Consider the following 26,184-nt stretch of genomic DNA (forward strand, 5'->3'; position numbering starts at 1 on the left):
ACCCCACAAGCCTCTAGTTTGGGAAAGGAGGTGAAGGGCAGGCCAGCAGATTAACCTGTAAGAGAAGCTGGGAGCAATCTGAATAGTGGGCACGGTGACATTGATAACCAGCTAAAATAGTTGCTAATGTTTTTCCAATTTTTAAATTTTAACAAGAAATTGCAGTGCCTTAACGATCTTTCAAGGCTGCACAATGAGTGCCCATATATATGCTTTATCTAAATTATGACTTGACAGTTACAAAAGTCCTGTCATCATAATTAGCACTAATTTATTGCCTCAGTGTGTTTATTCTCCGAGTTCTAGTTTGTTTTTAAAAACACATTTTACTAATTCATCATTAACACTAGTTTAAATTGCTGGCATTCCTCTCCTAAGATAAAAGTCCATTGCGAGTAGATATGAATGCATGCTTAGAGGAAGGGAAGATTTCTTTGTAGAAAATAGTTCCTTCCTATGAATATTCACACCCTGAATATGCATGAACAGATGCTCAAGGCCAGAGACTTTTAGCTTTGGCAACAGGTACACACCATGCACACCACCACCCCCCCTCTTCATGCATATAAGAGGACTGGGGTACCTCAGGCACCCATTTCCTTTCACCTTCTCAATTCCAAATTTCCTGGAGGGTAAAGAGGAAGTGCACACATGGACTACATATCTCACAGTCTCCAGCTACAGTAAAGTATATTATAGTATATTATACTATAGTAATATACTAATATAGTATATTAAAGTATATTATAGTATAATATAATATAATGTAAATATTATATAATTTTTCATTGTAATTTGAATTACTTCATCCATATGCGTATTTGTACTATACATCACTCCAAGGAGAAACCCAAGCCTGAAGAGATTATCTGAAATTTCTAGAAAAACAGACACTGTAGAATCACTTGTCCAACCTGTATTTCTTGTGACCCAAAGCTCCAGTACATGAAATATGTAAATGGCTCTGTTACAAGGACCAAACACCGTGTGCCCTGAGGCTTCAGGAGTGAATGCTTCCTGATTCATGACAACAGAATCTGCATGAAGCCTGAAGAAGAAATGATACTTCCCAGATATTGAGTAGGTCCTACTACCATTAAAGAGAAAGCAGATGCTAACATCTGGAGAATAAAACCCATTTTCATGCAGCACATGAGATTATTATAAGATTTAATGTATTTATAACCTAGTATCAAACTTCACAGACCAAAATACGCTTTCAGAGCAGGATAAACCCCCTCTGGTGCTTTACAGAACAAGCAGATCATGTAAGAGGTGTCCCGAGTTATAAAATAGCATTGCTGTCTAATCTCACATAACTGTTGATGAAATTATTAAGTCTGAAATGAAATTAACTGTTCTGGGTCTGTACAAGGATCTATTGCCAAACCAAGCAAACTGGAAACAGAAGTGGAGCACTTACTGTCATCGCTGGTTGGAAGACCAACCTCAAGTCACTTGCACAATTCTGCACGATATTTGGATGGTGTTATAGAAACTTAGAGCTGACAAAACCCAATCTTGATTTGCAAAGGCAATGAGAAATCTCAGCAAACATTTATGTTCTAAAGGGAGACTTGGAGGAATTTGGCTTTTTGCCTTACTTATTCCTCACCATCCATAGTCACTACTAAGGACTGAAAACTCGTAAACATATGACAGCAAAGACAAAATTTCTGAGATTCACACTACACATCAACCTCACTGGGGGTAATACATGGCAGTGAAAGCCAGGTGAGTTGCTCAGAGAGGCAACAAAATGCTCATGCAGATGGTAGAGGAATGGCAAGCACAGAACCCATCTCGCCTATTTAGACCATGAACACTCCTCCTGTGTTAGGGAATAGGGTATGAGAATGTACATGTACAGGAATACTACTCAGAATAAAAAGTCTGTGATTTCAAGTGTTTCGGGGCGTTTATGTGCGTGTATGTATGTTTGTGTGTCTATGTACCCTAAGAAGAGGTAGTATTAGGAAGGAATATGAACACTTTGTTTTGCTACTAGTCCTTCCCTGACAGTAACAATCGGCTACAATAAATAATTTATTAGAGAAAGTAGAGCCAAAAGAACAATATACCTTCAAAATGCAACATGAAATATTGCAGAGATGAAGTAATAATGACACATTGCTACTCAACTGAAGCAGACAGAACTTGAGATAACTTCAGGATGTAGGACTTTCCTGTCTTCTGTTTACAAACAAGCTCTGTTTTGCTCTCAAGTAGCAAAGAGGTTGAACTAACCTCTGTAACAAACATTACAGGAAGGTATCTGTAACATTTTTTATTTCAGTGCTTCCTTTAATTAAAAGTAGCGTATCTTTGAGACACAAGTAATACATGCAACAGTCTATTTTCAGCTTTCCATTGCTAAAATGACTGCAAGCAGTTATCAATCACTTAATGCACATGCATTATTTCTTAAATTGGTTAACCAACTAAGTAATACTCTTCAAAGCATTATAAAGAAATGACCAGCTGCTATATATGACATCCCTCTGTGGTTATGAACATGCTTGCTTTCTCTGAAAATCCAGCATTTCGGAGAACCAAAATGGTTCACATACAGTATAGCACTTATTATAAGCTCTGGCAACATTTACAAGTTAAAATTGATTGAATGCAGTTAAAAAAAAAATCTATTATTTCTTCTGTATAAAGATACATAACAAAACATATTATACCCTGTAAGTGTTCAAATACTTGCTGGATAATGCTTCTGAATCTGGTTGTAGGAATATGAAGAAAACTTGCTGAAACAAATTCTTAGTCTCCTTTTCTGCTTGTTTTATGCCATTAGGCATGATAAAGTAATAAGAAGACAGATATGAAATATGGCAAGCATATGGCATTTGTGTATAAAAAACAAAAAATGTCATTTTAATTTACTCTTCTACAGAAAAGACAAACTTTCCATCTTCTTATATTCCAAAAACTATGAAATACAGTGCTAAGTTTATCCACCATTCCTGTGTGTGTAGAATAACCTTGATTCAACTACATTTATGTTTCTTATAAGAACTAACTTTAATTCAAGAGTAAAAACATGCATTGATTGACATCTGTCAAGCTTTGCCCAGCTTTCTCTTAATACAATGTACAAAATAGATACATATGTTATCAGCTGATTACATACATCATATGAATCAAGTGCAACCAACCTCCACAGTGCCTTGCAACATGTAGTGTCAGGCCTTTTTAAGAAGAAAGCTTATCAACCTATCTGCTCAGCATCAACCAAGAGAGAGTTTGGACTGTTTGGCCTAGAGAAGAGAAAGCTCAGGGGCGATCTCATCAATGTATATAAATACCTGAAGGGAGGGTGTAAAGAAAAGAGAGGCAGGCTCTTTTCAAAGCCCAGTGACAGGACAAGAGGCAATGGGCACACACTGAAACACAGGAGGGTCCATCTGGAAAAACAGAAACACTTTTACTGTGAGGGTGACTGAGCACTGGCACACATTGACCAAGGAGGTTGTGGAGTCTCCATCCTTGGAGATATTCAAAAGCCATCTGGACATGGTCCTGGGCAACCTGTTCTAGATGGCCCTGCTTGAGCAGGGGGGTTGGACCACATGACCTCCAGAGGTCCCTTCCAGCTTCAGCCATTCTGTGGTTCTATGAATCACTGCCACAGGATATTACAGATCTGAAAACAGAGGAATAAAGACTATCTATTGGCTTACTCTTAAACACCATTAAACTAATTAACTTTAAATAAATTATTGTATTTTTTAAACAATTACTGTCAGTTCACTGTTGTGCTTATTCAGTTGTGCTAGGTGGAAGGACTGTTTTCAGTGATGGAATACACATTCTCCCATATATATTGTTCCTAGGTTTATGGATTAAATTGTCTCTCATCTCATTAGTTTCAAAACATATACACAGACTTTTCAAGTTTTTTGAGTTAAATATTTCTATTTTGAAGAAAAGTTAATAGCTTAATATTACTCAACAAACACAGGGATAACCCAGTCCTCCTCCTCTGTAATATTCTGCTGCAGAAAGGAACATTAAAAAAATTTCTGCTAAATGGTGTCTATTCTTCTTATGTATATTTAAGCAACATGAAAGCTCACTGTAAAGGGCAATGAGATTTATAAACTATAGAGAAAAGTTTTCAGGCAAACTGATAATATCTACACAGTATTTTTCTCTGCCCTCTGATTTTAGAGACACATGTTAAAGATCTATAGAAGCAAAGAGCAGAATAAAAAATAGCAATACTAAATGCTGGAAAATTTTGTTAACTCAAGCATTTATGAATACGGAATTTGTACTTGTGAAAATAAAGATGTTCCTTCTGTTTAATTAGTCAAATAGATTGAATATTTCTTTAAATTCAGGAAGGATATGGTCAGAAAGGATTTGGTATGGATATATATATGTGCATGTATGTGATGCTTGAGATAAATCAGAACCAAGTTATCAGTTTTTAACGAATGTATATATTCACCATCAAGTGAAATAAGTGAAAGCCATCCCTTTTTATACAAAAAACAAGAACTGTAAAACCATTTTGTCACATATATCTTGGTACTGAGATGCTTACAGCTTCTCATGCAGCAAAGAAAAATTAAATGTAGTTAAGCTTAAAGAAGAAAGTTTCTGCATTTAAAAAAAAATCATATAAATGAAAACTTCTCAATGAGTCTAGATTATTGTGCCATAATTAACTTTTTACATTTCTTTGTAAAGAATATGCAAATTTTCAACCCCCGAGTCAATGATCTGGATCCAACTTCTTGTTTAACAATGAAAAAGTTATCTTTTAACTTCTTCTTTAACAATGCATCTAAGATGTTCAGTATGTAGGATAATTGTTCCAAGAGGCAGAAGGAACTTAAACAGGCAGTCTCCTTCTTCCGTCTGCTATAAAGTTTTATTAAAAAAATACACTCCTGTTGACTGCATACACCTTTTAACACTTGCATCACGGAAGTATTTATGTGGAAAGAAAACTTACTAGGAGATTTCTCTTCTTCCTCCTTAGGTTCTACTTTTTCTGCTTTTGGTGGACCTTTGATTTTGTACATTAATGAACAGAGTTTGCCAGTCAAAGAGGAATCTTCCTCTTCCTCTTCCTCCTCTTCTAGTGGAATACCTTAGCAGATAATGAAACTGGTTAGAAACAAAACTTAATCTTTGAAGATTAACTCCTTCAATATTTAAAAAATACCAAAATATCTACAGGAATTTTTTTTAACCAGCAAATTTCATACAGGAAAAAAATGTAATAAGCTTTAACGTGTTAGCTACAGTAGCATCCCTCAAATTATGTTTATTTCAGCACACATACTTCTTATATCCAGATTTATAGTATTATTTTTTCAGTATTATGACCAAAGAGGTGGTATTTTTTGAAGATTCTACTATGGCAATTAATTTTGACTCAGAGTCATATTTGATTAAATATGTGATCCTTTGTTTCATATTGCAGAACGTAAGCTAAAGAAAGAAATGTATGGCTGTATCTCACAATATAGTACAATTTTTCAGTCGAGATATTTCGCAGTCATAAACAAACATTAACTGAATTTAAAACTGTAAGAAGGCAGATGTTCAGAGATTATATCAGTGATAAATGTTTTTCATGAAAATGTATACAATGAGATGGGATGTCATTTTACAAGGCCGTTTAATACAGTTCAGTTCACTACATTGCGTCACAACCATTCAAAGCATTTTCAAATCTTTCACATCTCTTAGTGATGATCAGATACCACATGAGTTATGTGCAGAAGCACAGAAGAGCTAAGCAGGTTCCCTTCATACCAGAGCTAATTGTGCCGAGCTGAAACGTAAGCTTTTGCTGTTTGGCTGCTGGTCAAAGTGAAATTGAGAAAAGATTTCCAGACAGAATACTAGAGATACAAGCTGGAGCAGAGGGAAAAGAATAAACTGCAGAGGCTAAAACTGGTATTAAAAAAAGAAGCTAAGAAAGGAAAAAAGAACTGAAATGTGGTATCAGGTTGGAGAAACTTTGCCACTGGCAGCTACCAAGGGGAAGGAGTTAGTTATGACTAGGAGTGACTAAGTGACTAGGAATAAAAAAATGCAAAGGCAGTGGGAGAGAATGAGAGAACTACAAATTGAAATTGGAGACTACATATGGAATTTAAGGAATGGGAAAAGTGAGACTGGCTGGGCAAAATGAAAAGCTAAGAATGAAGGAAGGTTACAGTCAGAGCCTGGAAAAAGTAAGAACAGGAAATGTAGCCAATAAGGAGAGGAAAAAGGAAGCAGACAAGGATATTAAAGAAAGCAAGAAACTGTCTGGCATTGGAAAAAAAGCTAGGCCCTGGAAGCAAGAGAGAGACACTGGGAGAAGAACTCTTGAGAAGCTGAAATGGACAGACAAGAAGAAATGCACTGGGATGATGAGTTAAGACAGTGTTGGACTGGAGGAGATGGGGTCTGTGACTGCTCCAGACAGGGTCTCATTCACTGCTCTATATCATTCATTATTCATTCTGCATCCTCTTAGAATTGCAATCCATTCAGCAGCTGACCATCTCATGTTGCTGCTGGCTAATCACTTAATTGAAGTGGCAGAGGTCCGTGCACTGGAACAGATGGTTCCAACCCAGATAAGTGTCAATTTGATATTATGCAATAAAATCTGTTGTAAAATTGTTTGTTTTGTTTATAACCAAGAAATTACACACAAAAATTATGATAGAGGACTATTATTTTGCTGGCAAAATGAACCACTCACAGTTAGGACATGCTAGGATTAAGACTGCCTGAGTAACTTTAATTCAGACTATTTGCGTATATTCATTATGAAGCAGCCTTTAATTACTTGATTGCATACATATTTTTCCACTTAGACCGCAAAGTGTATATTTAGTATTAAAAAGCCGATTAAATATTCCAAGCACAACTCCTATTCATTTTATCTGCAGCTGTGATTGCTTAGTACTGATTTTCAGGACTAAGTCAGGACAAAGATAATGAGAAGCATTTATCTGCAGCGACCACCTATGATAAACCTGCACAAAGCAATGACTATGGTTTTGTTTAGAGTCCAGAGGATGATTAAACTATTTTAATCACGAGACTGTGCTTTCTCTATCTTCAATTCTCTCTCTCATTCAACATACACATTTATAATGTAGTAAACAATAATAAAAGTACACCCCTAAAAAGAAAAAAACCCACAATCAGTAGGGTTTCACCTCATGAAAAGATGAAGAGTGATCAGGAGCTAAGCTAACTCAATAATAATACCAGCAACAAGATTTCAAAGTAAAAGAAATATATTGCAGAGTTAAGACATTTCCAGGTAAGTCGGGGGTCTTCCATGTCCTGGAGTCTCAGAGAACTCTCTGATGCCAAATAGGCATTATCTTTGAAAACCAGAGGACAGATCAAGTGCTAAGTGACTGAACAATGGAGATGACAGTACCTATCTTAATAAAAATGGGGAGAAAGAGGATTAGCTACGAGGATATTAACTATTCACTTTAACGCTTGGAAGAAAAATGCTGGAATGAAAGAAACAGTTTTTGGTAAGCACTTAGAAGCAAGGATGAATAACAATCAACACAGGATTGTCAAAACCAAATTATGTTAAACCAACTAAATTTCCACCTATAATATAGCTAACCTTACAGATACAAATCTTGATTTTAAGGACTTCTAATACTGTCTTATACAATATCCTCAGAAATAAGCTGATGAAACACAACCTAGGTACCCACTAACCTACTCATCTTTGGCTGAGGCTAAGGCTGAGGTAGTTCAAAAATGGTAATTGGCTTATCACAAAATCACAGCTTGATGGTTGCTGGAGATTCTAATAGGGTACTCAGAAATCACAGCACAGGATCATAGCAGAAGCCTTAACAATAGAAGCACAGAATGGTATGGGAGGCACCATGGCTACAAACAGAAATCACAAACTGTTAATTACAGGTCACTAAAAGAATGCAATTCCATGAACTGGGTAAAACTGGTTTTAGGGATAACCAGTGAAGAAAGAACTAGCAGACTGTATTAGTAAACATTTAAAAGTGACCTCAAGCAAACAGAAGGAGGAAGAGGAGGAGGAAGAAACTATTAAGATTACTGTGCTCTTCCTGGGGAAGAACTTGAGATGCTGTCAATTCACTGTAATGACCCTGTCCCCTTCTTCTTGAAGAAGATGGACACCATCAACCATAGAACCAAGAAATACACTGTGATTACTAATATATCTACCAAGTAGGTAGATATGAAAAAGCTTGTGTATATCAGTTTTAACTGCATAATTATTGGGAATGAGCAGTAATAACTGGATGACTCAGACTATAAATGTCCGTACCATTGTAAATGGACTAATAATTCCATGATTGTCTTGATTACACTAAAATCTCACTAGACTAACAAAAGATTTTTGGCATCACATATAAAATGTGATTCCTTAACCCACATAAATTGCACAGGGTATCTGATATAGCTCACCCTTGAGGATACCCTAAGGAAATTCAAATTCAATGACAGGGGCAACTCAAGCTGTAATCTGCAGTGCAACAGTGTTTTATAATAATTGACCATCACAGTTATGTATACACCAGGAAACTAAGCTAAAGCAGCAGCAGCACCCCTCATCTACTGGTTTTATTAAATTTTCTACTGCTCAACTTCACAGCAATAATGTTCTTTCAATACCTTTTACCTGCTTGTACACATACACATGCCTCTACAAATATTTTAAGGTAATCCAACCTTCTTGTTTGGATTATTTTTATTTTTTCTAATTAAGTCTAAAACTGATACCTAAACAGAATAATACCAGATAATATTTAATAGATATATAACAATGAAACTTAAAGCCATCCACAGGTTTCCATATTTTTGTAATATGCACCAAAGTCTGTCAGGAACACCATGTAGACAGTAATACATCTAACAAAAAAACCTCGTGCTAGTATTTTTTTTTAACTGATCTGTTCTTTCTTCATGTAAAGCGTCAAAAAGACAAACAAAAAACATAACAAAACCTTGCCACTCACCACAGTGAATTAGAAGATCATCATGAAATTCATACAACTCATCCCGAATCTCCTCTGGACAGGGACAATCCTCTCCCAGTTCAAAATTCAGCAACATATTAATCTTTAATTAAAACATAGTTAAAACACTGAGATCACCTAAGACATATTCTAATATATAGCCATACTTTACCTGTTTATAATCAAATTTATAATCAAATTAACAAAAAACATAGATTTCTAATACAGCTTAAAGGAAATACTAAAGCAATGGTACTTTGTAAGCTTTAATTATGATTAACATCAAAATACAGTTACACTGAATAATAAAGGTATTTCCTGAGGTAGAAAAGACTATTTCCAACATACAGATGTCAGCACAACACTAACTTCATGCTAACTTTTAGCAACTAATGTTATCAAATTATCATCATCTTGCAGAACTGAATGAATCTCAGCTCCTCAGCATTGGGCAGTAATGTTCAATTTTTCTATGCTGTTGAGAAATCCTAAGTCAACTTTGGTTTAGAGCTTGAATACTGGAGTACATGTATAAGCATTCTGACATTCAGTATTTTGTGGCATCTTAATAAACTTTATTTCAAATTCAGTTTTGGTTCTTTAGCAGTTCCAATGGTAGTTTAGCTTTCAGAACTCTATTTTATGATCACAAAGAATTTTTTTTATGTTTAGATTCAACCATTTGTTTAATATTACCTGTTCTTGAGGAGGAGACCGAAATTCTTTAGTCTTCTTGGCAGTCAAAGCAGCAGACATGTTCAAGGCTTGCATGAGTTCATTGTACCTGTATTTCTGATTATATTGCAATTTTGATACATAACGATCTGCAAATGATACAATTGCTTCCACTCTATGTTGTAGCTCACAGTCACAGAAGTAATTGAGTAAATGACACATCTAGGATAGAAAAAACATACTTAAGTTCAACAGTTTAACAAACTCTAATTGGGGAAGAACTGCAGTAGATACTATACACTGCAACAGACTGTAAAAATGAGATACTTTTTTCCCATATTTTTCTTTTAACACTGTAAAAGTGACAAATTTATACAGTTTTATTATCTGATCAATAACACTATATTGCATTCACTGTCTTTCACTCCATGCACTCAAAACATGTAGGAATCCTAGAATAGTTTGGGTTGGAAGGGTCCTTTAAAGATCACCTGGTCCAACCCTCCCTCTTTTAAAATACACCTATGAAATAAGTAAGTATTTGCATATCTATTTTGAGTGTAGATACATGTAGAAAGAATTGTATCATCATCAAATTTGGTTATTAATGTGAAGTTATAAGGCAAAGTGGAATAAAGATCTTCAGGATTTCAAATTTACAAACCAGAGAACAGACAAAAAGCACTACCTTTCTTTCATCAATAGTAGAAGATATGTAATACATTTATATTAAATGATCACCTGAAGCTTAACAGATTCTGGTAATCTTGTCTGTAATAAGCCCTTTGCAGGAGCTTTCGTTTCTTTTATTGCTTTCTCCCCAGCTTCTACAGCTTTTTCTTCAACTTGTGTAACTTCTTCCTTCTCTGTCCTCTCTTCTGTTTCTTCCTTGTGATCTCCAAACACATTGGGATCGATGAGGAGTAACACCTGCTTCACATCATCATCATCAAAAACTCCCATTATGAGCAATGTTGCTATCAGTTTAAGAACAGGAACAAACTGGAATGCAACCTGTCCTCCAACAGGGTCTCGTATATGAGTACCACTACACTGTACTGCCTCTGTTAGCATACTTATGGCCTTGGTTTTAAGTGTATCAAGGGGTATCTCTGGGCTGGATGTCTGACGTTCTTCACTGGTCACAATAAAGCATGGAGTAGAAAAATTAAAGCCTGGTTTCAGACAAGTGCTAAGTCCTACTCCAGGTAAACCATGCTTCTTTGTTTCATCAGGATATAATTTAATAGTTCGAGTTTCATCTGTAACTGGAATAATAAATTCATTGTTCATCATAAGCTTGGCTTGCTTGGCATGCTCCAAATGAATACTAATGAGCAAGTCGTAGAATCCAGAACGTAGGAGTCCAGGTAAGTATTGATTATCTATTGTATAAAATAGCTGAGATACATCCACATGGCTACAAAGTGCATAAGCAACTCTAGTGTTACCTAGAGCACTAACTGAGCTATAGAGTTTTAAAGTGTGATAGTGAAACTTCATCAAATCTTCTTGTTCACATAGTTCCAAAATATCAACGCATCTGTTGTAAAATAAAGAAACAGAACACCAATCAATTTCATGAATAATAATTTTGTAAAAAAAAAGTTTTATAATCTCTGCACATTTTTGTCTGTTCCACTTTAAACCATTAATATTAAGGTTGATACTGACTAATCTTAACATGTCCATCCTTAAACCACAGTAAATGGTGGTAATAATTTGATTAGATTATTTACAATTAGTACTCCATAGAAAAAAAAAAAAAGGAAAAACGTAAAATAGAGAAGCTTCTTTGGAAGCTATGACAAATTAGAGCTTGTTTTTAAAATAAATTTATTTGGAATGCTGAAACTCTGCGGTAATACTGTCACTAAACAGTGCCTCTCCAGTTTATTGAGGATTACCGTTTCATTTTTTCCACAAAACACAGTATTTTTTAATCTTTTCTTCAACTCAGTTTTATTAATGACAAATAAAATTGGTTATTGAATTACTAAAAGAAAGTGCAAAATAACTGATAAAAGTACAGCAGTTAAATTATCTTTCTGCTATGCTTTTGCTTATAGTTTGATTTGTCACTGGTTATGATATTTGATATTTGGATACATCTTTATTATCCTCACTCTGAAGATAAAACCTAATGAAAATCTAAGAAAGCCAGGATCTTGTCAGTAAGAACATAAAGACTTAATTCATGTAAATTCAGAGCAGATGAAACTGGAACAGATTACAAGTTTTTATCACATTAAAAAAATCAGCAAAAGAGTACTTGCATGTTCTCTATATTTTTTTCAAGCTGAGAAAATCTCTGTTTAAAGACCTAGACATTTAAGATACATTATTTTATAATTTCAATAAAATCAAATAGTTGTGTTTTCTCTTATGTATGCAAATGTCATCACATGGCATTAAAATTATTCAGCCTCTTGTATCTACTTAAATTTCACGAATATGACATTATAGCAGATAAGATCAGAATTCTAAACAATTCTAGTGTAAATATTCTCCAAGGCAGGTTTAACCAATACCCAGATATCAGCTGTCAATACATTTTGTCGACATTGAGTCACTGTAGTTCCTTCCAAATGTACCTGTTTTCTTCTGGAATATGAAGTGCCATCATCTGCAGAGGTTCCAAACACTGCACAACCCAGCCATGACGTTCACTGACACGCTCAGTTTCTACTTTTAGAAAGCTGTTTGGCATCCTGCTCCATAAAACAGGTGTAATTGTTTGCACATCAAGGCGAGGGGGACACTGAGGAACAGGATTTCTTTCTTCACTTTTAAAAATTGCAGCTGATAAAGGCATAGTATTCTGAAACAAATAAGTGTATTAAAATTATTTTTGTAATATCTAATTTTGAATAAGCCTGTAATACCAAAAGGAAGTATAATTTATTAATAGCAAAGAACTCACAGAAATATATAAGTTATTGCAATAAACAAAATCCATTAAAAAACTCCCAACATTAAGGGTGGTCTCCCCAAATAACTTTAGTTTATTTTGACAAATGCAGTTTAGATTTGTTGAACAATTAACTTCATGTAATAATTACATTTACAGAAGTAAATGTAGAAGTCAAATAAAAAGTCACGCCATTGATTCAGTCTTCCTAAACAAATTCGACTGAGCAGGAATTTCCATGGAAATAAACAGACTGAAAAGAGCACCTTTATAGAAAATATTTTGTACCTTCAATTTACCAAGTTCAAACTGAACCAAGTTAGTGCTCGTAGGCTGTATAAAAGTTGCTGGAAAAAGCTTTGTGTTCGGTTCAACCTAGAAGAGAAATGAGATTAAAAAATTTAAAAAAAATTTAAAAAGCAACAAGAATCTCCTCCCAGAATATTATAGAAAATAAATACTATATAGCTTACATGTCATTATCAAATAACTGCAGACACTGTATTAAAGTGTTGAATAGTACCTGTAGTTTACCTCTAATATAGTTAAGCATTATCTTTATAGGCCCACCTAAATTTCAGGAAGGTGTGTCTGCTGCCTTATGTGCTCTCAACACCTGGAACTTTGGTAACACTATGTGTTGATTCTTCTCAAACATATCCAAATCCAACACCTTATTCTAGAGCAGCTCCTTAAAAATCCAGCCACTTTACAGCTACATACTTTGGCTCTTGCTCCAGGAAAAGCACCCCCAACAGAGACTGAGGATATAATACAGCTTTTTAGACTACCACACATCTTTTAGAGTTCTTTCATGTTTTATGCTGGACAAAATAATTAACTACTAAAAAAGCTCAAAACCAAATTTTTAAGAGAGAGGGAACCAGAGGGGGATAAGAAGAGGGTGAGAGCGCATCATTTGATCATGATAGTGCAAATCTTTATTTCCTATTAAGATTAGTGAATTTCTGTTCTATACTCCAAAAGTAGAAGAATGTAATTTTTTTAAAGATCTCAAAGATGTCTTTATTTCCAGGCTTAGCATTTGTCTCCAGTCTTATAAAATCACAGTGAATCACACTGAATCACAGTGCTGCAGTTTGAAAGTGTCTGGTTGGGTTTGGGATTTTTTTTGACAGCTACATTATCCTAATTTCCTCATTATAGCTGGACTCAAAGTACATGTCAGACTAGTAATACCAGTTTATTCTGAAGAATTCTCTACAAGATCACCCACCCCTACTGCCATGAAAAAAAGAATTTAAAAGATACTTATAGAATAGTATATTATTAAAAATTATTAAAGAGATTTTAGTGCTCCAGGGTGGCTGAAAAAAGGTACACTCTATACAATCAATTCAAGGTTTCAGGAGTTCCATTAAATATTTTAATCACATCATTGTGTATTTTGTGTACTATGCATATACATTATACATACTAAGTACTATGACAATATTTGTGCTGTGAAGGAGTGCAACTCCTAACTTTGAGGATAGCAAACTATCAAAAATTACAAAACAATAAACTGAAAGAGAGTCACAAAAAATAAATTAAAAATCCATATTCTTTTAGATGAAAAAACAGCTCCAAAACACAATATAACTGAAAGAAAATATAAAATAATACCATATATTGAAAACTCTGTATGCAGAATGAAGTTTTTTCAGAGCTATGACTATTGGGATAGACAAAATAAAGTAGGGCCAGGTATGTACATTCTAATCTTTTTGATAAGGGAAAAACCACAAACCCAAACGCAGAAAACAAAAGGTAACCTGGACTGAAAGACACTACTTTTTTCATTAAAGCCTGAAAGTAAATGACTGAGACAATATAACTATCAGCCTTTGACCAAAGATAGATATTTCCTAGTAATAATAATTGAATTTGTAATTTCTAATCTTGTTTGAAGGTCAGAAAACCATTACTAACTCAGAATAAAATAAAACTTCTTGTAAACCAATATTTAAGATGTCCTTTCTGCTACGAACACATTAAGACTGGCATGACAATTAATGACAAAATCTCATATATATATGTATACACTATCTTTCATTTACTTTCCTATTATAGACAGTGGGTTTTTTTTCTGAATATCACTATGGCATTCAATAGTTAGATCAAGAACTACAGCAAAATTCATTTCTTCTCCTCAATATGTTGACCTGTGGGTCTTTTAGAATGAACACAGCATACCAATATTGTCCCTCTACTTCCATTAAGAAAACTGAAAAGTGCAAATGATTACAAGGTTAGAATAATTATCCTGCAGCCTCTAGAAGAGACAAATATCAGTAATTTGCTGCAATTTGGGTGGGATATTAGATTTACTAAAGTATTTTAAAGATTTTATTTTATGGTAAAAATATTCAAGAAATGAAAATGAAAGCTACATAAGACTTTTCACTACTTTCAAAAATAGAGAAAAGATTTAAATTACTCGAAATAAGCAAAAGCTGAGAAATATTTCACCCTCAGACTAACACTCCTGTTAGAATATACCATTGTATCTTTATAGAAAGTGCTGGGTGATTTCATTTTTCAACAGACCAGGTGCTTTATTGGAAAACATTTCTGAAAGCAACTCAAGGTCTTTTTCCATGGAAAAGAGAAGAAACAGAAGAGAAATAATTGTATTTTCTGAGGTTATTTTAAATTCAGTACAAAGAACATGGTTACATTAATTGCAAGTCATAAGAGGAAAAATCGGAAAGTGTTTTTTATAATAAAAGCAGTTAACAGACATCTTCTACATCTATATTTTCCTAGATTTCTTTGCAAAATTAGAAAAACAGGTAAAGGCTGTTCCTTGGGGGGAAAAACAAACAAACAAACAAACAAACAAACAAAACCGACAACAAACCACCCCACCAAACTTTCATGGTTTTGTTCAGAAGCTGCCATATTGATTTGTATCTAGCTAAAAAAAAACCTGCAAAGCATGGGGCTTAAGCACTTTCATCTCCTGTTTTCTTTTCCCAGGATGTTCACATTTAATATCCTCCCAGCATGGCACTGAAGTCTCTGACCACTGTTACAAAATATACCAAAATCACAGCTGCTAGATCATCTCCCACCCCCATTTACAGTCTGTGTGCAACCCTGCCTCATTCATTTTCAATGGAGTCAGTATACAAAGTTCCATTAAATTTAGTTGAATAACGTTTAAGTTTTATCTGTATTACAGACTTGTGGGGTTTTTGTTGACATAGAAGAAAGCGATGCATTGTTCCTAACACTGGATAATCTCTTCCACAGTGAATGCTCTACTATGGACAACTGATCTTACTAAGAACAAATCTCATCAATCTGGTGCTGAAAACTTCTGTCAGCTACTGATCCATTAGCATAATGACTCCACGTTTAGAGAACATTAACAGCATTTAGGGCCCACCCCATTTATTTTGACTTTGCACATTAATGCATATTTGAATTTCGGGTTTTGAAACTTATCAAATCACAGGATCTCCAAATCATAGCTATGTGCAGAAGACGCAAGCCCTGGTAATACTAAACTAAATTTATTTTCTCAATCCATATCAAAAATTACTATATATAAAGTCTAATTTTGACCTCACAGTAATTTAAATAATTATTTCCCCTATATTGTATAACAGATTTTGTTGACAGAAAGTATTTTAAACAATAGTTAATGTTATAAATCAAGATTCTGAACCACAAGAATTGAGAGGTAAAAAAATATTTTTCTGAACATATCTACCAGTAGTCCTTCCTCAACATTTGAAACAGCTGTAAGTTGGGAAAATGTAGCCTTACAAAAGAGAGAGAGAGAGAAAAAGAGGGATAAAACAGAATAATATAGGAAAACATGGTATTGTCACATGAATAGTGTTCAGTTAGATTTCTGAACAAGAAAAAACAATTTTATAATAGCATCAAAACAACCAGCTTACTAGATAGTTTCCTGAAAATCTGATAATACCTGATAACAAGTGCCAAGCTCTTTTCCATTGGCTGTGAACGACAACATTCCAGTAGCCAGGTCAACAAAGCATCCAATTTCTAAATCAACATTACTGCGACCTGATCTCTGGGAATTAGCAATTACATCTCCTCCCCAAACCATATAGCAATTGCTGCGCTTCACACTGAAAGAAGAGCAAGAACAAAGAAAACAAACCACAGGTCATACTGAACCTGACTAAGTATTCAGTGAAGATGTACTTTTCAATTGAATAATAGTTAGAGATCTTCAGATGTGCTTGTGCTGCTATTAGTTTTGTTTCCTCATTAGCAAACCCCCCTTTTTTAATAATGTAAGCATCATGGGTAAGGGATCAGACTAAGAGCACCTTTATTTGTTGTCCTATTTTATAATTATGAAACAATTTCAGATGCTTCTGTGTGCTTATGTAAGATACATTAAAACAAATAACAGGTTCATCCACAGTGACCAAATACGGATGTTAAAAGAAAGCATAATCAAAAAAAACATTCTTTCAAACAGAACGTTAATGAAAAACATACTCACTTTAACAAGTCTATGTAAAACACATTCATATATCATATATAAATGAGCAGAGAACATTCCTACTCCATAATCAATTTCCTTATTAGTTTAAATTAACGTTTAAAATATCATCAAGCTTGTGAATAATTCACTTTTGAATGACAGTATTAAAATACAAGCTTTAATAAGTTATAAATAAATCCATACCTTTCATGAACCCTGCCTCTCTCATCACCTAAAGTAACTGTCACTGTACAATTTTTATTTAGGTCAAAATTCTCACTGTAAAAATGATAGTCTGGTGTTACCCAGCCAACCCAGACAGAAGACGGGTCTTGGCCAGCAAATATCCGTAGTGAATAAAAATACTGAAAAGAGGAAAAGAACATATTAGTAATAGAAATCTAAATTATTTTATCAAGGAATATTCAAATAGTGATTAAAACCCCTCTTATATGTCAAACTTTAATAATAGTAATTCACATTCTCTTAATAAGTCATTTAAAATGCTCATACATTAAAAAAACAGACTAGTGGTTTAAGGTAGTTAGGTTTATGCCTCAAGTCATACAACTCTGGGCATTATTCTTTATACACAGTGTTATAACATAGCAAATGATTAAAAAGGCTTCTTTCAACAGATCAATTTCTAATGACAATGCTGCCACGACTAAATCTACTTCAAAAAGTAAGAACTAAGCATCTCAATGTATTTACTTACCGTAGTAGAAGGAGCAACAATTTCTTGGCTGTGCTTTCTAAAGATAAAGGAACATTAGTAAATTAATTAAAAAAAAAAAAAAAAAAGATAAAGTAGTAAAAAAAAGTACTCATTATTAAACTAAGTGTACTTACAAGCTAACTCATGTTTACTGGGTACTGAGTATGCATGAGTAAATTAAGTATGCAAAGACTGTACAGGATACAAATACACACCCAAAATAATTGATTGCAGTTAAGGCAGAGAAGGGGGCAAGAGACGGATTTACAGCAACTAACTAAAGATGAAGGCAATGCTGGAAGGTGCTGAACTCAGTAGTACCTGGTATCTTTAAAAAATCTGTCTCACAATCTTTTTTTTCTTTGCATGGATTAGTCACTTTTCCAATAACAATGAACTATTGAACAATAATGTTGATGAGCATTAATCCAATGGGCAAAAAGATTCTGAGCTGGTTTTCTAGCCTGGCTGAAGAGCTTTGCAAATCCCAATGATTTTGAAAGGATGGCAGCTGCTTAGCAATGAGTAACTATAAACCTTGTGATGCACCTCTTCAGAAATGGTTCTTTCTTGTCTGGATATAGCATTCTGCAGCAAAGTTGTGTTATAAATTTATTAAAACCATCAAGAACAAAAAAATCTCAGTAACATGCATCCTATGCTAGTGTGTGCTCAGTGCAAAAACAAGTACAAAATCTTGAGTGTACAATAATAAAGAATAAGAAAACATATTACATTTACATTGAGAGCATGAAATAGGATAACTAAAACCAAGCCTAACCGTTTTTGGAAAACATCAGATGAGGCGTTTTCCACACCCATGCCGAAGTTGAATGATGAGCGGAACTCAATGGGCATACTCAAACGACAATATATCATGTCTGAATTGCTGTTCTGTGTGCCAAATGTTTTGTGAGTAACTTTTAACCGAGGTGGATTCTCAATGGTTCCATCAATTCTCCATATCTAAAAATAATAGAAATAATTTAAAAATAATACTATTCCAAGAAAAATGCTGAAAACTTTCACTAAGCAACTAGATGAGAAAACTGAAAGAGTCAAATTTTTCAGAATGAATTAGTTTCAAAACTATGCAACTTTCTTCTCTGACAGGGAATCTAGCCTGAAGACCAAGGGAAGAAACAGATTCAGTATATCCTGACTACAGTAAATATTTTCAACTTGTTCCATACAGCATTTTAAAAAGAAAAAATATAGATTTCATTAAATTAATTCACGTTGAGTGCACAAGTCATTGAAAAATTGCTTCACAAGAATCAGTAGTTTTCTACCACAATGAGAAGAAATATCAATTAGAATCATTCAGATGATCACTATGAAGTCCAAGTCTGATATTATTTTCCCTTGTGCTGAAAAAGAGAGTATGCTTTTAAAGTCAGTGATAGGAACATTTCAAAAACTTTTAGACAGGAATACAGTTGAAATGATCCTGATAAACTGAAAAAAAAAAAGCTGAGATCATTTAGTTGGAATTCAGTGAAGTGTATTTTGTTTAAGAAGGAAATGTTCAAAGACAGGTATTACGGAATAATTGGCTAAACACCTAAATTAAAGTAAATGGCCTAGGAACTATAGTAAAAAAACTATAGTTTTAGTTTAGTTTATACTATAGTATAGTTTTACTATAGCTATAGTAAAAAAAACTTATCAGGAATTCAAACATATCATTGTGGAATATTTAATATGGAATATTTTATACAAAACCTAGGATATATTATTCTGCTCTAGTGTAGATTAGTTCAGGAGTTGTGGAATTCCTTTTGCTAGTGCATCATAAGAATGAATGAAACAGATATCACTCAGCAACACCACAGGTACACTTATATGTCCCTCAGATTAGCTAACTGGACTAAATCAGTCTCTGTTTAGCTCACACTTCCATTACCTTAAGTGATGCTGAATTCAGCTGAACAATTTTTAGATATTTAAGAAAAATGTAAAGTAGAGAAGGTTTAAAAAAAAATGAAAGCAAATGTAAGATAGAATATAAAAAATGGTTCTAAGAAATCAAAACTAACATGTTTCAAGTAGCTAACCACAACAACATAAATTAGTAAGACATATAATAGAACAGATAGCTATATCCATATGAATGGTAATACTACCATAAATGAGGTTGGAGATAGACAAGATCATCTGGAATTATCTAAGAGTGACTTAATAGATTTATATGACAAACTATCTGATGACAGTAAGTATTAGGAAGGGTTTAATGTCTCAGCTTGCTAAACAAACAGTTGAGAAACAGGTGTCTCCATAACATGTAATGTTACCTCAACATGAGGATGATTTTTTGGCACGTTGACAAATGTTGGTAAGCGTTTACTAAACCACATAGCAACATCTCTGTTCATGTTGACAGCAAAAGGTTCAAAACCTTCTTGAAGTCCACACATTGTATAATACTTGAATGTACTGGCATCCATTCCAAGGTTCATACGACCAATCTGAGATAGACCCAGTGCACAAATTGGAACAAAACCTAAGAAAATGATACAACAACAACAAAAAAAACCCAACGGTAATTTATTTGGAGAACACAAGCATTCTATTTTGGATCCATCTAATGTGAACTAAACTTTAGCTCCTACAAGCAATGCACACAAAGTGGTGACAGTAGCAAGGATTTAAAGCCACCTCAAATACTAATGTCTAAGTTCAATATAATTGCTACCAAAAACCCTGAGAACTTTGGCAATGAAGGGACATTACACACACTATCTCATTTATTTAAACATTAAACCAATTTAACAATTCTTATTAGTATTTAGTAGTAGTTTTGTGTGAAAAACAAACAAAAAAAATGTCAAGAGGTAGTTCTGTGGACAATCAGATTTGAAAAACCAAGATTTGCTCAAGTCAGTTATTAATTTATTAGAAGAATCAGTTATCTTCATCATTTTTAGACTAATAAACATGCCTTTATACAATGAGTTGAACACTGGAAGACAACCTTGGCTACATCAAAGTTATTAACAAATGTTAAGTATGCTCTCTGAGAGCACTGAAGTTTCAAAAGGACTTTGAGATGAGGTTCAGGTATCTCAGTACACCTGTTCAAAATTTAGTTTGTCATCAGTAGGTATAAATCTGCTGCAAACCTTCATCCCTCCATCGTTCATGATGGACAAATACATACTTCTTTAATGCTCGCATTTTTTATGACCGAACTTTTTTGGTCTCTATATACCTGTAGCAGCCAATAGACAGGGATGAAATGCTGTTGAATTATTTTCTCCATCTCTCAATAAACAGAACTTGGAGCAACTTCAGGGAAAAGCCAACAGTTCAACTTCTAAAGGAGAATTTGCTTTCCTACTCTTCAACTTTAAGCCTTCAGAAAAGTTGTCGTAAGGCAGCCCCTCATTCTCTACCATTAGAAAAACTGTATCACTGGTCAAACCAAAGAGCGGCAGTGAGCAATTGCAAAGTCTTCTGGCAATTACTAATGGGCATGAAGCTACTACCAGTTGGAGGAGATATGCTTCCAAAGAAAATGTCAACTAAAAACTAACAGTTTGAAAATATTCCCTGCATCCTTCAATACAGTCATGTAGATACTACTGTTCAAAAAAGCAAAGGCCAAAAACAAGAGGAAAAATAGCCAAGGAAAAGGAGAAATGCAGATAAGCCATGAATAAGACAGAGAAAAAAAAATTACAAATCAGACTCAATTTATGTTGCAAAGATTTGTTCTTTTGGTGCAGTCTCTCACCACATAATATTGATTTTGTCCTTCATAGACAAGAACATAACACATGTATGCTCCAGTGAGATAATCAGAGACTACGTTTTCAGCTTTTGGGAATTTTTCAAGGTGCTTATTATTACCACTTCTTCTTAATGCTGAAGTTCAGTCCTGTGAGTAAGCCTAGCAAGGCTCGAAGAAAATTTACTCATTCTGATTGCTGAAATCCCATTAATATCAACTTGTGGTTAAAGAAAAAAAAAGGAAGTCAATTTCTGCCATAAAAGCGCTCTTAAAATAAATTTTTATGAAGTTAATGTGTAGCACAGTCTGAAGGCTCACATCAGTGAAATACAATTTCTCAGCTCACTAAGCCATTATGACAGACTAGTTTTTCTGGGTTTTGTTTTGTCTTCTCATAACCATGTAACTGTAAAAATAAAATTACCACTTTCTATTCCAAAGTCAGCAAATGCAAGTTCTGAACCTTTACTGGTTATAAGCAACTCTCCATTCAGAGTAAAGATAATTGATTTGTCTTCCAAGTTTATCATACAACCAACCACGTCTCCTGGTTGCCAGCTTCGTCCAAAGAATCCGCTGCCTTGATGCCAACGCTGGCCCTAAACAAAAAAACAAATAAATAAACACCGTGCTAAAAAAACCCACAAAAACATAAAATAAAGTAAAACAAACAAATATTTCACCTTCCAGGACCTCAAAACACTACTGATCATGGCTTTCAGGTAACTAATTATTATCTTAGTTATTTCACATAGAGAAACTAAGGCACCCTAGCTTCAGTAATATGCAAACAGCAATTTAGAACCTGGATGATAACCACTGTTCACTGGATTCCACTTATGACATGCAGTGTCATTATCATCCTTCTGGTCCTTTAGGAGTCAAGTTTGGGAAGAAAGAATGTGCAGAAAGAAGAAAAGACAGAAAAGGGAAAACAAAACTGTGGTTCTCTCTTCCAGTCATTGAAGAAACTTTGTTTTATTTTTATATAACACCAGTTATAAAAAAAAAGGAAGTGAATGCTGTGTTTTGTGTATGCTTATGACAGACTTCTTCACTCAGTTGGGTATATCCCAGGAAGAGAGATATAAACCAACACACCTTTGTTAGCATAATTTTAATGACCAGAACCAAAATGCAGATACTATCCAGCATGAAACTGAGCTCAGAGATATCTTTATATGAATAAAAAATATTCCAGTAGTTGATCTGGAGTATACAGATGAAACCTATACTGTAGTTCCCTGCCTAGTGTGTTCATAGGTCAAAAAAGATAAAGATGTACTGACTTTGCTTCCTTCAAATACAAATGCTTGGTCATCAGCTCCCAACTCTATGTCAGGTCGACAGCCTGGCCTGGCCCAGCCAACACGCATATCACCACCTGTCACAGCTTCAAATTCAAAGTACCACTTTCCAGACTTCACTGCATAAGACCGTTCTACTCTGAAAAATCGTATCTTGTCGATGCTGACTTTTTCCACTGTTTGGTCAGCTGTAAAAATAAACAGAGGAAAAAAACCCACCTTTTATATGTAGATGAAACTATAAATGCCACTGTTTAGCTTTTCATCTGTCCTCAGTATTTTCTATCTCTGAAAACAGCCATTATCTACCCCTGCATGTTTAAGAACCTTCATGGTAAATGTTAAAAAAGAAGGGACGGTAATCAGCATCCAGAGGCTAGCACATTCTAATTCTATACAGGATGAGTGATTATCCGCTATTTAGAATCAGAATATTTCAAAGTATCACTCACTGCAGAGCCCCAAACACAAAACTGACCAGAGGAAACCTCAGAAGTGTGGGATTACTACATGCAATACAATCCAATGCAATAATGAAGTATTACAAGATAACAAAATACTTTCCTACACAAGTCAATACATTTAGAACATTTTAAAAAAATTATCAAATCAGTTTTGTTTCGGTTTGGATTTTTGTCAAAAAATTACAGTGGCATAGCAAATATGAAGAAAATCTTCTAAACAAATTTCTGCTCCCAATTTCAATTTAAAAAAATTATTGAAATTGGTGCACTTCTTTGACTACTTAAGAACTGAGTTTGACTTGAAGCAGTCAAACCTAATCTGCATACTATGTAAAAAAATTCTTTTAAATTAATCCCATTTATTTTCTTTCATTATTTCCAAATGAAAATCAGTATGTCCACTCACACTCCAGATTTTGTCCAGTCTAAAAATAATGGAAATTAGAATTATCATATCATTAACTACAACCAATTTAAAAAATAAAACAAAAAACCTAAGTAATACGTAAGTCATTTACAAAGTATATTTGCACCTTTCATTAAAGTCCACTGCAAAAATACACTACTATTAATTAATATCTTATGTTTTCCTTATATATTTCAGTGTTTTATGTTTTTTTCCCCAGCACTGAGGGGAAAAAAGGCCATGATTCTTATTGAAAGTACATACCTATCTCTTGGTCAGGTGGCTCAATATTATAACCATAGCCTGCAAATGTTCTAACAGCTTCACGGAGGCTATCTCTGTTTGATTTTTTAGTACGTTCATCTAATAATGCATATGGCACTAGCCGAGGATTACGTTTGTTCTTAAGATCCTAAAAGGGGTTATAAAAAAAGAACAAGAAGAAAACTGTGTTTAAACATCACAAAGATTTTTATATAATGAGACAGAGTGTATTCTGAAATAATGTTAAGATTACAGGAGAGAAACAATATTGATGAAGAACAGTTCTATGAATGCAAGCCCAATTGTTAATAATATTAAAAACCTAAAGACAAGAATGAAAGAGAAGTATGGAAATATATTCTCATACATCCTGCAGCTGCAGCCATGCAGGTCTGACAATCTACAGAGACTTGCATGGGCAAGGCTTCTTTTCCTGTCGTGTCGTCCCCCCTCCCCCCCCCAACTTTTCCAGACATTGCATGACATTCAGTATTTATCCTCTTATTTAACACTCCCAATTGATGTTCTAGAAAACAAAACCTCATTTTCTTTACTTATTCCAAATGCATCTAAAGAAGTTCTTACCTGCTGAATGCCATAGGTCCATCCTTGCTTTATTCTGTCTTTTGCCCAGACATTATGTGCATTTTCTGCTAGTTTGTCAACTAGAAATTCTTGAGAAGGCAACAATTTCACTTCAGAAAGATCAAGAGGGGCAGGTTTATATCCATTTGACATCATGTAACTGTAAGTCAACAAAGGAAAACAGAGAGTCAAGATACCCCACTGATGGTATTTAAAGTTTTCTATGTGGCATTCATAGGGTGGGGTTCACGTTCTCTCTCCACTTTTCAATCTCCTACTCTCCCATTTCTTTGCAAAAAACCTACATCGCATTTGGTCACTGACTAAGACATAAATTGTATTCTAGCAGAGGGTCTCATTTTCCACCTAGTTGCACCCTATCTAATTAAGTGTGACCCAGATCCGTATGTGCATTCCTAAATAGTTGCTATAAAACCCCCAAATTGTTATTAAATGAGTACTCTTTATATTTTTTTATATTTGTCATTTAAACCTTTAATGTAATTTCTGTTTTAAAGATCTGCATGATTACTTGTTATGAAATTGTTTTTAATGCATTATTATGTTATTTTTAATATACTAGTCTGTAAAGATTGCGTTATCATTTTTCCAACAGAAGAAAACATATTTTAACTATTGTTCTTCCCACTTTTTCATCAAATTGTGGGTTTAGTAGTTTTTCAGTAGTAGGTATTACCCTCTCCAACCCTTCCACGTAGTATGAAGTCTACTCTGCTGTTTTAGACATATGCAGACACTCTTACTCAAATCAGATCATTCCTATTTGTTAGGATGATCCATGTAGGCAGTAGATATTTTAACAAGAGTCAGAAACTAAGATTTATTTGTTCTGTTATTGAAGACAATAGTATAAAAACTGTATTATGATAGACTGCCTGTGCTATGAACCTTGGGAAAGTTTCTTTTTTCCTTTTTGTAATTAATGCCATCAACTGGATCAAGATTACCATCTCCCATATCATAAAACTATTTATTTTACTGCTCTCTTTAAAAACCTAACCTTCATGGATAAAGCTGTTTCAGGAAAAAAGACATCTTGTGGGTTGATAAACTGATGTGAAATGGCAAGTATCCAAATCACTGTTTCTGTCTTCAAGTTTTGTTGCAGGACAGGGCTTTAATCTGTGCCAGGAGGACTACAGAATCCCCAGAGGCAAGGCTAAAATACAGATGTAATCCTTGATTAATCTTCACCATTTTTGGGGTGATTACTACTGATGACTTAAAGATGACTCTAAACAAAAAAGATCATTCAACTATTTTAGCTCCGACTGCCATTGTTTAGCCACCAAATAAAAATTAAAACAAAAACCAGATTGTATTTTATGCAGTAATCTACTTATGTACATTTCCTAGAAATGTGCAACATTATAAGAACAGTAATTTTATTTTTCTCTTCTTTAAAGAAATGCATTAATAATGTCTCTGGAAATGTGTGTATGTTGAACAAACCTTTTCTTGGAGGGGAGGGAAGGAGAGGTGCAAATCGAAACAGGAGTTATGGGAAAATGGTATACCCTCTTTCAAGTAGATCAATTTACCATCATATACATATACTGCTCTTTGCTATGTGATAGAAAAAGCACTGAAATGTTGGTTTTAACTTGGAAGTATCTATTCT

At 34.2% G+C, this 26,184-nt stretch overlaps 1 protein-coding gene across 1 annotated transcript in view; it reads right to left on the minus strand.

The window, feature by feature from the left end:
* RYR3 (ryanodine receptor 3) overlaps positions 1 to 26,184 on the minus strand; it is a 263,605-nt gene that overhangs the window by 110,726 nt on the left and 126,695 nt on the right. The window contains exons 26-40 of the mRNA XM_072864265.1: positions 24,543 to 24,702; positions 23,958 to 24,105; positions 22,806 to 23,011; positions 21,941 to 22,115; positions 20,078 to 20,286; positions 18,565 to 18,749; positions 17,784 to 17,820; positions 17,270 to 17,430; positions 16,535 to 16,700; positions 12,880 to 12,966; positions 12,275 to 12,501; positions 10,422 to 11,223; positions 9,702 to 9,902; positions 9,006 to 9,108; positions 4,973 to 5,110 (exon numbers count right to left, since the gene is read on the minus strand). Coding sequence (XP_072720366.1) covers positions 4,973 to 5,110; positions 9,006 to 9,108; positions 9,702 to 9,902; positions 10,422 to 11,223; positions 12,275 to 12,501; positions 12,880 to 12,966; positions 16,535 to 16,700; positions 17,270 to 17,430; positions 17,784 to 17,820; positions 18,565 to 18,749; positions 20,078 to 20,286; positions 21,941 to 22,115; positions 22,806 to 23,011; positions 23,958 to 24,105; positions 24,543 to 24,702 — 3,005 coding nt within the window. The remainder of the gene's footprint in view (positions 1 to 4,972; positions 5,111 to 9,005; positions 9,109 to 9,701; positions 9,903 to 10,421; positions 11,224 to 12,274; positions 12,502 to 12,879; positions 12,967 to 16,534; positions 16,701 to 17,269; positions 17,431 to 17,783; positions 17,821 to 18,564; positions 18,750 to 20,077; positions 20,287 to 21,940; positions 22,116 to 22,805; positions 23,012 to 23,957; positions 24,106 to 24,542; positions 24,703 to 26,184) is intronic.

The sequence above is a fragment of the Ciconia boyciana genome, chromosome 6, assembly GCF_034638445.1.
Source record: "Ciconia boyciana chromosome 6, ASM3463844v1, whole genome shotgun sequence".
Lineage (NCBI taxonomy): Eukaryota > Metazoa > Chordata > Aves > Ciconiiformes > Ciconiidae > Ciconia > Ciconia boyciana.